We start from the raw sequence: 13833 nt of genomic DNA, 5'->3' as shown, positions 1-13833 counted from the left end.
AATAAAAAGCTAAAAGGAAAAGAGAGAAAATAATAATAAGGTAATTAATGAGAAGATGGCTAAGGAGACCAACTCAGTAATTACAAAGTTTCAATGATGAAATTGCTAGAAAAAGCTATGCCAATATGCCTCTCTATATACTGTTATTGAATGAAATTTTTCAATCTCCAGGACTTGTCAATAATTTTCATCTCTCATCATAGTATTCTTTAGTTACATACTCCTTAAAATTTAAACAAATAAAATAGAACCTAAGACTCTCAAAGTATCAAGTTAAAAAAATACTGATTTTAAGTTTTAACTTTAGTGAGACCAGAAAATTAAAGAAAGGAGGAGGAGAAATAGAAATCTAAGAAAGTGAAAATTAAACCAAAATCTAAATTTTGATCCAGTCTAAAATAGCTATGCTGAAAAGGCTTGCATCAACAGCATCCTCATTAAGAACATATTACAAACTTCTAAAAGTCTTTATGGGTTTTTGAATTTTATAAGCTTTAAATACAACTATGTCCCAGGAAAAAAGAACGGTGCTACCCAAAAGACAACACACATTTTCTCCACTAAAGAAGATCACTAAGTAAAAAATTTAACAGGCCAGCTTTCAGATTGTTAAGGTTGGGGCATCTGTTACTTCTTGCTGTTAGCTAAATCCATATGCTTTAAAAAGCTTTTCCTAGCCTCTTTCCCCTTTCTAGAGGAAAAAGAAAAAGAAACAAAAGAAGAAAAATTATGATGGCTGCAGGCTTCAGAGCTCATTTATTTACTATAAGTAAGAGAGTACAAGATGTGAGTACATGTTTGAGAGTGTGAGAATATCTGGGGGTCCAAATCACAGTAGAGAAGCCCAGCAGAGGACTAAGAGAACAGAAGAATGTGTAATCTAAACAGACTAAAATGATGGACAGAAATTCAATTTCCTAACTATAAACAGTGAGTGGAGGGGCCAACTCAGTAGCATAGTGATTAGATTCACACACTCTGCTTTGGAGGCCTGGGGTTCATGGGTTCAGATCTGGGCCTGGACCCACACACACTGCTCATCAAGTCATGTTGTGGCAGTGTCGCACATATAAAATAGAGGAAGACAGGCATAGACGTTAGCTCTGCAACAATCTTCCTCAAGCAAAAAGAGAAAGATTGGCAACAGCTGTTAGTGCAGGGCCAACCTTCCTTGCCAAAAAAAAAAGTGGAATGCTGTGAAATTTAAATGTTTGATTAACAATTTAGAAACCATTCTATTAATTTCTTTATCTCTCAAGATCTTAATGTTCTTGGGATTTGGTGTGAAATCTTGTTTGTCAACATCAATTTTTTTTTTTAGCTTAGCTACATTTAACAGATGAGGTACTTTAGAAGATAATGAAAAATGATTTTAAAATTATACTTTAAGATAATTTTACGATATGTTTATTAAAAATAATCCTATAGTATGCGTATAACTTCTATTTTTTTATTTTTGAAATTTTTCATAATTTAAAACTAAAGATGTAAATAAGCTAATAACCCTAACCAATTTAATATTTACATACTGGGAACCTTTAAATAAGAATTAAACCTATAAAACTATAATGGACTTGAAGAATTTATCTAACATATATATATAATGACAACCTGGTGGCATATATAGCACTACAAAGCCAAGCAATAAAATCTATAACACTGTATTAGAAAACAGATGATGACTGACATACAAAAAAATATTCTCCAAATGAAATATAACATATCATCTCACCTTCAATGGCTATTCGCCTTTTAGGCCAGTTTTTATTTTCTCTTGTTAAAATATCTTGTATCCGTACACATATAACATATTCCTCCAAAGCAAAATCCAGTGTGTAAAATTTTAGCAGCTCTAACCATAACTGTCCCAAGGACACCTGATTTGTTGCTTCCAATGTTAAAGGAGACTGTAAAAGAAAAAGTACTTTTCATTTAAGCTTCACAGAACTATAGAACCATTTAATTTTCAATTTAAAAAGACCTTAGAGATCACCTTTTCAAAAACTGAGGCATAAAGGAGTAATTTGCCAAAAAGCAGTTTGTGGCACAGCTGGGAACAGAGTCTCAGTTTACTGACTCCTAGAATTTTGTGTTCTTTCCACTAAACAACCTTAGCTGCAAATTAGAATCACATTAGAAACATTAAAATACACAAATATCTGAATTCCACATCACTCCCAATTCCCATACTCCTCCTAACATTCTGACTGAATTGACCCAGGCTACGGACCAGGCACTGGGATTTTTAAAACTCCCTAAATGATTCTCATGTGCAGCCAAGGTTGCAAACCACTGCATAAGAACCACTACAGCTCCTCATTGCAGTAATTACTTTTAAAATCTAAGTAAATGCCCTGGGCTTTCAAAAGCTAATTCCTTCATTCAGCAAACATTTATTTAGAATCTGTTATGCCACTGGCAATGTGCTAGGGATACAAAAAAATGACAGCAGATACTCAGACATAAGGCTCACCATGCATCGTTCACTCTTCTAAGTGCTGCACATATAACAACTATTAATTCTAAAAACTCTATGAAGTAGATAATGTAGGACAAGGACCACCTGCCTACTGAGTTCATGTTGCTAATCACTATACCATACTCTGCCACTCAAATAAAGTGAAGTCCTACTTCACAGACTATCAGGAGACAAAGAAACAATTTAACAATTACAGTAAAGGCTACATACTAAAATGGGCCTCTAAATCAGGGAGGTCTTAACAGAAGAGGTAATACCTGAATTTTAAAGGAATTAACTAAGTGAAGACTGGCTAACAGTGACCAATAAGGAGCACAGAGGTATGAAACAGTCATTCACTCATTCAATTGTACAACTATTCACTGGTGCCTTCTATGTGCTATGAGGGATATATCTGTGGGAAAAAAACAAAGATCTTTGCCTTAGTGGAGCATACCACCTAGTAGAAGAAGACAATCAACAACAAACTTAATAAGTAAATTACATAGTAAGTTAGAAGAAAAGTGCTGTGGAAATAAGAAAAATTTCAGTAAGTTTAGTAAATGGGATGAGAATATGGGAGGAGAAGGTTTCACGTTAAACAGAGTGGTCAGGACAGCACTTACTGAGAAGGTATGATTCGAAGAGTTCTAGGGATAAAGAACAGAATAGAGCAAACACACAAAAGTAGGAATGAGCCTAACTTTAAAAAGGAAACTAAGAAAGCAGGTATGGTAGAGAGAAGAGAAGAGGAAAACAAAGAGCTAGCCAGTAAGAATTCCTTGGTTTCTATTCTAAATTAAATGAGGAGGAACTGAAGCATTTTGAGTGTGGGGAGGGGGAACAGCACGATCTGACTTAAGTTTTGGAGAAAGGAAAGTCTCTTCAATAAACGGTGCTGGGAAAACTGGACAGCACAAGCAAAAGAATGAAAGTAGACCATTATCTTACACCATACACAAAAAGTAACTCAAAATGGATTACACTTGAATGTAAGACCTGAAACCATAAAACTCCTAGAAGAAAATATAGGCAGTACATTCTTTGACATCGGTCTTAGAAGTGTCTTTTCAAATACAATGTCTACTTAAACAAGGGAAACAAAAGGAAAAATAAACAAATGGGACCTCATCAGACTAAAGAGCTTCTGCAAGGCAAAAGAAACCATGAACGAAAAGGGAAGACAACCGACCAACTAAGGAGAAAATATTTGCAAATCATATATCAGACCAGGGGTTAATCTCCAGCATATATAAAGAACTCATATAACTCCACAACAAAAAAAAAAACCAACCCAATCAAAACATGGGCAGAGGATATGAACAGATATTTTTCCAAAGAAGATATACAGATGGCCAAAAGGCACATGAAAAGATGCTCAACATCACTAATTACTATGGAAATGCAAATCGAAACTATAATGAGAAATCACCTTATACCTGTCAGAACAGCTATAATTACCAAGACAGAAAATAACAAATGTTGGAAAGGACATGGAGAAAAGGGCATACACTGCTGGTGGGAATGCAAACTGGTGCAGCCACTGTGGAAAACAGTATGGAGATTTCTCAAAAAATTAAAAATAGAAATACCATTATGATCTAGCTGTCTCACTATGGGGTATTTATCCAAAGAACTTGAAATCAACAATTCAAAGAGACTTATGCAGGAGTGACGTCAGCATCATGACAGAGTGAGCTCTCCCAGTGATCTCCCCTCTCCACAACACAACAAAAAATACATTCACATTCCAACAGAGAACATCCATGCAACACAAAAAATGTCTGAGAGACTCACGCAACCATAGGTCAGAAGGTGGAAGTGCTGGAGTCCCCCTCAGAGGAGGTGGAATGGGGTAAGAGAAAGCATTGCTCCCCCACCAAAGACTGCCACCAGAGGACTGCCTGCAGCCTCTGAGAGGGAAGAAAGGAGTGGAGGGGGCACCCATTTGCGGGAACATCAAAGATCCCCAAGGTCCCTCACAGCCTAAGGGAAAGCCCCTTACCAGGGTCAAAGCTATGGCGAGGGGTCACTTCATCAAGCCAACACCCCAGGAGAGCAGATTAGGAGGGCAGAGTGAGAAGACCCAGAGAGAACACAGAAGAAAGCGCCCCTCCCTCCACCTGCCCAGCGCCAGCTCCAGTGCTTGGGATCCTGGCAGAACGCACAAGGCTCAGAATACGCAGTTCTTGAACCCCACCCAGTGGCAATAGGTGGTTACTACGACCAAATAACACCACAATGCACAAAAACAGAGCCAGGCCATCTAGCAGTATCAAAAATTATATTAAATCTCCAGACCAGAAGGAAAATGACAAGTACTCAGAAATCAATCCTGAAAACACAGAAATATGTAATCTAAATGACAGATAATTCAAAACAGCTATCAAAAAACTCAACGAGCTAAAAGAGAATGTAAAGAAACAATTCAACAAGTACAGGAGCTACTTCACAAAAGAGACTGAAACTATAAAGAAGAACCAATCAGAAATATTGGAGATGAAAAACATAATGGATGAGTTAAAACAAAATATGGATTCCCTGAACGCTTAAGCAGACATCATCAAGGAGCGAACCAGCATAATTGAAGATAGACATGTTGAAATGCTCCAAATAGAGAAGGAGAGAGAACTAAGACTTGCTTTGAGAGCAAGTAGCAAGGCAGAGTACATGAGTGCAGATAGTGGTAGACGGTGGTAGGAGTGTACAGAAGTTCTCTTTTAATTGTTTCAGTTTTCTCAGTGAAGTAACAAGCAAGATCATTAGCTGAGAGAATTGGTGGGTTGAGGCGAGGGTAGAAGGTAGTCTAGGAAAGTGGGCCAGCTGAATGGACTAGGAATGTACGTTCAGGGAACTACACATAATTCAGTGTAGCTAGGGCAATGATTTCAGTAATTTTCACCTTTCTGTAATCTTCAGAAGACTATATGCTTCTGGAAGACACAATTGATGGATATTCATCTTTGGTTCTCTAGCACTCAAGACAACGCCTAGCATACAGCAGATCCTTAATAAATGAATGTTGAATAATTAAATAAGCAAGTCATCTCCTAAAGGAGCACCAATCTGGCAACATAATTCCCCATATGCTAAAGGTTTGGTCACAGCCCAACTCCTGAAGGAAATTTTCCTTGTCTAAATGAAAAAGATACAAAGAATTACCTTGACATGATTCAAACAACACAAGTCTTCCAAAATGAGGTATAAATTCATTAAGGAGTCTCAGTACTGAAAAACTAAACCAGATCAACCCCTCACTTTACAGATGAGGAAAATGAGGCCAAGAGGCTTACTCAAGGTCAGTCAATCTATTATTAAAATAGCTTCAATAGAAGGCATCACAAATTCTACAGATAGAAAAGCCAAAAATGAAACAAAAAAAGCTTACTTTGCCATGTTTTTCCTTCATGGCATTACTTTGGTTGTCTCTTTCTGTCTTCTTGGTATCATCTTTTGGTTGGTCTGCCTTAGCTTTGTTTTCCTCAGCAATTGAGGTTTTCTCAGTTGCACTACTTGAATTATATTCCCACTTCACAAACTTCTCTTCTACTATGCCCTTCAGCTGAAAGTCATCCATCCTTTTTGGGTCAAAGCCTTCAATCTATATAAAAAGGCATTCCAAATTGGTAGTGGAAAAATTATTAAAAGAAAAAAAAAAAGATGGACAAACACACAAACCAGAATTCCAGCTTAAAATGTTTGAACAGAGCACTTTACAAGAGCAAATTACGTATATACATGCAAATATATGTCACAAACTTATGCTTACCCAATCTCCAAGTAAGGAAGGAAGAAGAGGGGGTTTTCTTTGTTGTAGAAAAAACATCACCATTAAAGCAAAACAGTAAGAAGGGATTCCACCATCAGTTTGGGAATCAATATAGCACAACTGCAAAATGAAGAGAAAGAAAAGTACCACCATTTAGCTTTCTTTAATTTTCTTTGTTCTCCTCACAACAAAAGTAGCTTGTTTTTTCCTACTATAATCATTGGGGAAGGTTCAAACAATGAAAAATATAAGGAATGATCTGAAATCTTACCACGCTGAAACAATTATTAACATATTGGTGACCATCTTTACATTCATTTCTTTATTACATATAAAGACACATATATATATCTTAGTTAAATGGAATCATACCAAATATACTGCTTTTACTGTGGACACCTTTCTAAAATATCATTTTCTTATCTTGCTTTTACTTCTGCCTAAATGTTAACAATCTTCTATGTACCATGTCTTTTTCTATACTCAAATAACCGTATACAAGTATATATACATTTCTATTTTCTATGCAAATACAGGAAGAATTTTATGTTTTTATCACCGTTTTACCAAAATTGTATATTCTAGACATCTCTCATACATTACTCTTTTCCTTTAACAATGCATCAAGAAAGTCCCTCTAAGTCAATTAGTACAGATCTAACACATTCTTTTAAATAGTTAAATATAGTCTATGATCTGGATGGTTACTCAATAATTCCACCACCCAAGGCCATTCACACTTTGTTCCCAGTTTTTGCCACTTTAAACAATGCTACAATATTTATCTTTATACATATTTCCTAAGGATATGCTCATTTCCATGAGCTATATTCCTAGGAATGTGTTTGCTGGATTAAAAAATACGTGATATATTTGAATTTTAATAAATATTATACAATTGTTTTCCAAAATCACTATAAAAATTCTCTTTTCACCAGTAACATGTTAATGTACACACACGCTTTCCAACACTAGACATTATCACTTCTGAAAACTCGTCAATGGAATGGGTGAGATGTAACATCTAATAGTTACTTCAATTTGCAATCACCTGATGCTAAGAGACTATGCAATTTTTCATGTGTTTACTAACCATTTGGATTTGCGCTTTTCTGAATTGCCTATTAAATATTTTGCCAGTTTTTCTAATTTCATAAATTACATATGAATTTGTATGAGTTCTTTTTACATTACAGACAGTAACTCTTCATATGTGATATATGCATTTGAAAAATATTATTTTTCCCAACCTGTTTTACTTTTGACATTATTTATGGTACCTTTTATCACACAAAATGTATTAACATTTATATAGTTAAATATGTTTATCTTATATAGCTTCTAGATTTCCCATCATGGTAAAAAGGTTACATATACACACTCATATTTTCTTATAAATTTTTTATTTTAAGTCGAGTTTATTTTTGCATTTAGTGTGGTAAGAGTCCAATATTATTTTCTTCAAGAAACATACAGCTGTGACAGCACCATTTATAAAATAAACCATCATTTTTTTCTCACATAATTTGCCATCTTTATTCCTTAATGTTTTGAAAAATCTCCACAATATTATTTATTCTTTTGATACTTCTTTGGTCTTGATGGCTTCCATCCTGGAGCCCCTATTTTCTTCATCCAATTTGACTGCCCTACAGACCCAACCCACAGCTGTATTCCTGGGACTTTTCTTTGCCATTTTCCTGGATGGGATTGCTTACTGCCTGGATCCCAGTTTTATGTCCTTGATTTGTTGGAACACAGCCTCCTGCAACTGCTTAGGAAAAGCTGTGTGGGCATTTCTGAGTCCTTGATATCTTCAAATATGTGTTTTTAACCCTCACATAATGTTAATTGTAAAACCATCATTTTATCACTGAAATGAAATCTCGTTTTTCATACATTAAAATCTCATTAGTGGCCAGCCCTGTGGCCTAGTGGTTAAATTCAGCATGCTCCCCTTCAGCAGCCCAGGCTCAGTTTCTCGGCATGGACCTACACCACTTGTTGATGGCCATGCTGTGGTGGTGACCCACATACAAAACGGAAGAAGACTGACACAGATGTTAGCCTAGGGCAAATTCTCAAGTAAAAAAAAAAAAAATCCCATTTACACTGAGATCTACTTCTGGGCTTTCTATCCTGTTCCACAGATCTATTTGTCTATTCCTATGCCAATGGTATACACTTGACTAATGAAGTTTTATAGTGGTAAAGTAGGTCTCCCTACACTAGTCTTCTCTTTCTGATTTCTTTAGGCTATTCTCAAACATTTATTCTTCTATAACTTTAAGACCATTTTATCAAAATTTTTAAAATTTAGTAATTCTAACTCAAATTACTGTACATATAAAAATTAATTCATGTGATTTTACATTTTAGGGATAACAAATCTTTCCAAAGCATAAATCATATCAAGTCACAGATTGCTTTTAAAACTTTTCCTGTGCTTCCTCACTGCAATTAAAATCCAAACTCCTTACCACAGGAATTGTCTGTCTAATCTTATTTCCTACCACTTTCACAGTCACTCACTTCATTCCAGTCATTCTTATCTTCCTTTCTGGTCCTCATGAGCTCACTCCCACCTGAGAGGCTTTGAAGTAGCTATCCCTTGGATGCTATTCCCTCAGACTTTCAGGTGACTGGTTACTGCTGGTCTGAGTTTAAATATCACTTCTTCAAAGAGCCTTTCCTGCCCATCCAGGGTAATGTCATTCTCTTAACACATCATCTCATTTTCATAGCACTAAACTCTACCAGATATGTTATTTATTTATTTGTTTACTGTCTGATTCTTCCAAAAGTATGTAAGCTTCATGTCAACAGGACTCTGTATGTTCTGTTATATTTTTCTAGCACCAATAGCAGTGTCTGGCACATAGGAAGCATTTAACAAATATTTGCTGGAGCTGGCCTGGTGGCACAGCAGTTAAGTTCACATGTTCTGCTTCAGCAGCCCGGGGTTTGCCGGTTTGGATCCCAGGTGCAGACAGGGCAATGCTTGGCAAGTCATGCTGTAGCAGGCGTCCTACATATAAAGTAGAGGAAGATAGGCATGAATGTTAGCTCAAGGCCAGTCTTCCTCAGCAGAAAGAGGAGGATTGGCAGCAGATGTTAGCTCATGGCTAATCTTCCTCAAAAAAAAAAAAAAAAATTGCTGCATGAATGAATTTGTTCAGATTTCATTTTACCTTTCAATAATAGAATTTTCTTCCTGTACTTTTCTTATTAAATTTATTCCTTAGTATTTTATAATTTGTGTCACTATCATGACGGTAATACTGTCCCTGTTTCTATTCTACCAGGTTATTTTTATGACAGAGAAAAGCTACTAGTTTTTGTAGGTTTATACTGTATTTAGTCATCTTACAAATTCTTTTATTAATCCTAGTGGTTTTTTACTAAAATTTTCTAGGTATTGAATCATATCATTAGCAAAGAGAAATTTTCACTGTTTTTCCAATATTTATATTCATTATTTCATTTCATTTTCTTATTTCATTTTTTAAATCTCCAAAACAACATACAACATCATTGGTGAACATCTCTGTTATATGCCTAAATATATGGCTTGAGCAATTTACTGTTTAGAATGATGTTTGTTATTGTTACATTTTGGGTTTTTTGTATATAATCTTTATCATTAACTTCCATTTCTAGTTTACTTAAGAGCTTTTTTTAGGAAGAATATGTCTTTTTGGCATCTATAATGTTTCTTCTGTTTTAGTCAATGTACTAAATTATGTTAATAGATTTCCTGATATTAAACCATTTTTATATTCCTGAAATAAATCCTCCATGGTCATGCCATATTACCTTTTGATACACTGATATATATTGCACTTGCTTATATTTTATTTAGATTTTTGCATCTACATAAGACTGGTCTATAATTGGCTTGGTTTTCTTATTTTCCTTTTTAGATAATAAAGACTTAGCATAATCACTAAAGCTTTAAGGGCTTAATAAACTTAAGAATACAATTAAAAATAAGAGAAGATAAAAAACTTTTTAAAAAAGAGCTTCAAATATTCCACTAGAATAAATTCTCATTTATCCAGACTATTAGGACAAAGAGCTATACTGAAGAAGTCAAGTTAACCAGAAACTTCTTAGCAACTATAAAGAACTGCTCATGTATGCTGTTAACACTATCAGATATTTCACAGAAGAATAACATTAAGGCAGTTTAAAAGAAAGCTCTTATGGGGCCGGCCTGGTGGCGCAGTGGTTAAGTGCACACGTTCTGCTTCTCAGCGGCCCGAGGTTCGCCGGTTCAGATCCCAGGGGTGCACATGGCACCGCTTGGCATGCCATGCTGTGGTAGGCGTCCCACATATAAAGTAGAGGAAGACAGGCACGGATGTTAGCTCAGGGCCAGGCTTCCTCAGCAAAAAGAGGAGGACTGGCAGTAGTTAGCTCAGGGCTAATCTTCCTCAAAAAAAAAAAGAAAGCTCTCAAAACACGGATCTCATAGCTAAGATATGGAAACAATCTAAATGTCCATGACAGATAAATGAACAAAGACAATGTGGTATACACATACAACAGAATGTTAGTGAGTCTTAAAAAAGAAGGAAATTCTGCCATTTACAACATAAATGGACCCAGAGGACATTATGCCATGTGAAATAAGCCAGACACAGAAAGACAAATACTATATGATCTCACTTATACGTGGAATCTAAATTAGTCAAACTCATAGAAGCAGAAAGTAGAATGGTGGTTACCAGAGGCTAGGAGAAAGGGAAATGGGGAGATGTTGGTCAAGGGGTACAAAATCTCAGTTACACAAGAGGAATAAGTTCTGGAGATCTAATATACAGCATGGTGACTATAGGTAACAATACTGTACCGTATACTTGAAATTTGCTAAGAGGGAACTTCATAGTTATCACATAAAAGGTAACTATGTAAGGTAATAGATGTTAATTAGCTTGACTGGTGATTATTTTACAGTGTATACATATATGAAATCATCAAGTCGAATACTTTGAATATATACAAAAAAATAAAAATAGAAAACCAAGGGATTTCTTTTAGATGTCAAATACTGCTAAAATTAATTCCTATGTTAACCAAAAAGAGTTGCTCTGAGCCAGGAAACTTGACTACAATACACTGATAAGGCTAAAGAGTTTTGCCATCCAGAGTTAAGAGGCTTTACAAGAAAACTATTTCCTATTACTGGAATGCTAACAATATAGCAAATTAAGAGAGGAGATAGCCAAAGAACAGTCAACAGCAATCCCATGATATCAGTTACAAGAATGACTTACATTCATATACTAGAATTTTTCTGAACTCTCAAATCATGGAAAATCTGTGCTTTACTAGATAATGTGCAATATGGCTTAAAACTTCAAGATAAATAAAAGCTGTTTAAAAAAAATCTTTGAGAGGAAACATAAAACAGGAATTATTTCTAGGTTTCTTACAATAAACTCAGAAAATGAAAACATGAAAAAAGCTCTTTGCAACTAACACAGCTGCCAAAAATGAGACACATTGTTCTGTTGGAAATAAAAAGGAACCACTCTGCAATCAGCTTTGTAATATATGTTTTTTAGTGTCCTTCATTGACCAGTATGTTTAGAATCAATACAAGTTTGATCAATCTTTATGTCTAAGAGGCACTCTAGGAAACAAAGTTTATAGGACATATTTCTTTTTCCAAATGAAAAAATTTGAGTATCATTTATATTCCTCTAACATAGTCTACTTACCTAAAAGAATAAAAGAATGTCTATGAGAAAACTGACACTACTTTATGACCACTAAAAAACTAGGGCATAATTAAGAAGTACTCTCCCAGAGAAAGCTCTTTATTCCTTCCATCCCTTATGAAGACACAAACCTTCCAGGGTTTGATACACTGGATTTCCTGAGTGATGGGTAGGTCTCGTCTACCAGTCTCATCCCACACTCTGAGAAACTTTGGTCACTAGGGTTGTCACACCAGTTTCTGTTCCTGTTGACTTATCATTATTTAAATAACCTCAGTTGCCAATTGAAAATAACAATTTGTGCAGCATTTTAGAGTTCAAAGTATACTCTCATGCATTAGCTAATTTTTGAAATAATCTCTCCAGATGGAAAAACTGAGCCTCAGATTTTCCTGAAATGCCTTGCTCAAAATCACATAAATACTTAGCGTAAAAATTACAGTTGGGGGTCGGCCTGGTGGTGTAGTTGTTAAGTTCATGTGCTCCACTCCGGTGGCCTGGGGTTTGCAGGTTCAGATTCCAGGCACGGACCTAGCACTGCTCATCAAGCCACACTGTGGGGGCATCCCATATAAAATAGATTAAGACTAGCACAGATGTTAGCTTAGCGACAATCTTCCTCAAGCAAAAAGAGGAAGACTGACAACAGATGTTAACTCAAGGCCAATCTTCCTTTCAAAAAAAAAACAAAAAATGACAGTTAGAATTGGTTTATACCATTTCATAGCATTAAATTTCTATATTATGCCAGGCATTGTGCTAAGCACAGAGTATAATGAGATAAATAAAAGGAGGTATTCACCCTCCCTCAGCCTAGTTCACTGCTCCCAGTCACTTCCAAGGATTAAAAGTCTCATTTCTGAAGAAACTGGGCCATGTATTCAACAAATATTTATTAAATGCTTACTATGTGCTGGCACAGTAAAAGCAGCAGCACTGGAAACGAGTAGTGAATAAATAAAACAGATGAAAATCCCTGTCCTCACAGAGTTTACAATTTCATTCATACAAATGAATATATGAATGGCAGGGGGTAGTAAGTGCAATGAAAAAAACAAAGCAGGGTAAAGGCAGAATGATGGAGGCAATGCTATTTTCCAGATCCAGAAAACTCTGGTAAAGTGAAATTTGAGCAGAAACTTGAAAAAAGTAAAAGAGTGAACCATTCTGGATATGTGGGGTAAGAACATTCTAGATGAAGGGAACAGCAAATACAAAGAGGCCTTGGCTATGAAGAAGCCCCAACCTTAGGCTTTCTGACTATTCCTTACTTTCCCAGCTGTTCCTTAGCCAGCTGGTTCTGCCACACCCATGGGGACAATCCTCTAATCAGAGTCCAGACAAAAAATTCCAAAAAGAACTCTCTGGCTGTTTTTGCTCTCAGGTTATCACTCCACCACCTACCCCCTGAATCGACCTTCCTTGTATAAGATTGAGAATTTTCTCATCTCTAGTCTAACAAGTATTGAATAGTATACTGACAGGATAAGAACACAAAAAATAAAATTAAAATCTCTCTTTCTCTCCATTTTCACTGATACTGGTAATTACTTTACCACTCCTCCCTATCTCCATACCAAAGAAATGAGTACAGAGGACTCACAGCCTTTAATAATACACATTAATTCTAACATAGGAAACTTAGATAACCAATCCTCAGCAGTTGCCCAAGCAGAAACTGCTACACGTTATCAATAATTTAGAAGAAAGAGAATAATGTTCTAAGACAGAGATTGATAAAAACATGCTAACAAAAGCAGCTTAACTTGCATAATCATATCTTACAACTGTAACTTGAAATAAGATTGAAAACTTGAGCCTCATATATTAAGATGTGAAAGAGAATGTTTCTATACTACATAAAAGGAAAATAAAGTATG

General features: G+C 35.6%; 1 protein-coding gene across 14 annotated transcripts in view; it reads right to left on the bottom strand.

Annotated features, from left to right (window-relative positions):
• The window catches only part of TUT4 (terminal uridylyl transferase 4), a 127628-nt gene that overhangs the window by 52000 nt on the left and 61795 nt on the right, over positions 1-13833 (bottom strand). For all 14 annotated transcript variants that reach the window (XR_002806610.2, XM_070259964.1, XM_070259960.1 and 11 more), the window contains exons 10-12: positions 6228-6347; positions 5847-6059; positions 1733-1907 (exon numbers count right to left, since the gene is read on the bottom strand). Coding sequence is in view for 13 of the 14 variants with exons in the window: in XM_070259964.1 (XP_070116065.1) it covers positions 1733-1907; positions 5847-6059; positions 6228-6347 (508 nt within the window). In the remaining variant the exon portion in view is untranslated. The remainder of the gene's footprint in view (positions 1-1732; positions 1908-5846; positions 6060-6227; positions 6348-13833) is intronic.

This window comes from Equus caballus, chromosome 2 (assembly GCF_041296265.1).
Source record: "Equus caballus isolate H_3958 breed thoroughbred chromosome 2, TB-T2T, whole genome shotgun sequence".
NCBI classification, from domain to species: domain Eukaryota; kingdom Metazoa; phylum Chordata; class Mammalia; order Perissodactyla; family Equidae; genus Equus; species Equus caballus.
The sequence above is the reverse complement of the archived record's forward strand: the minus strand, read 5'-3'. Positions and strand labels throughout refer to the sequence as shown.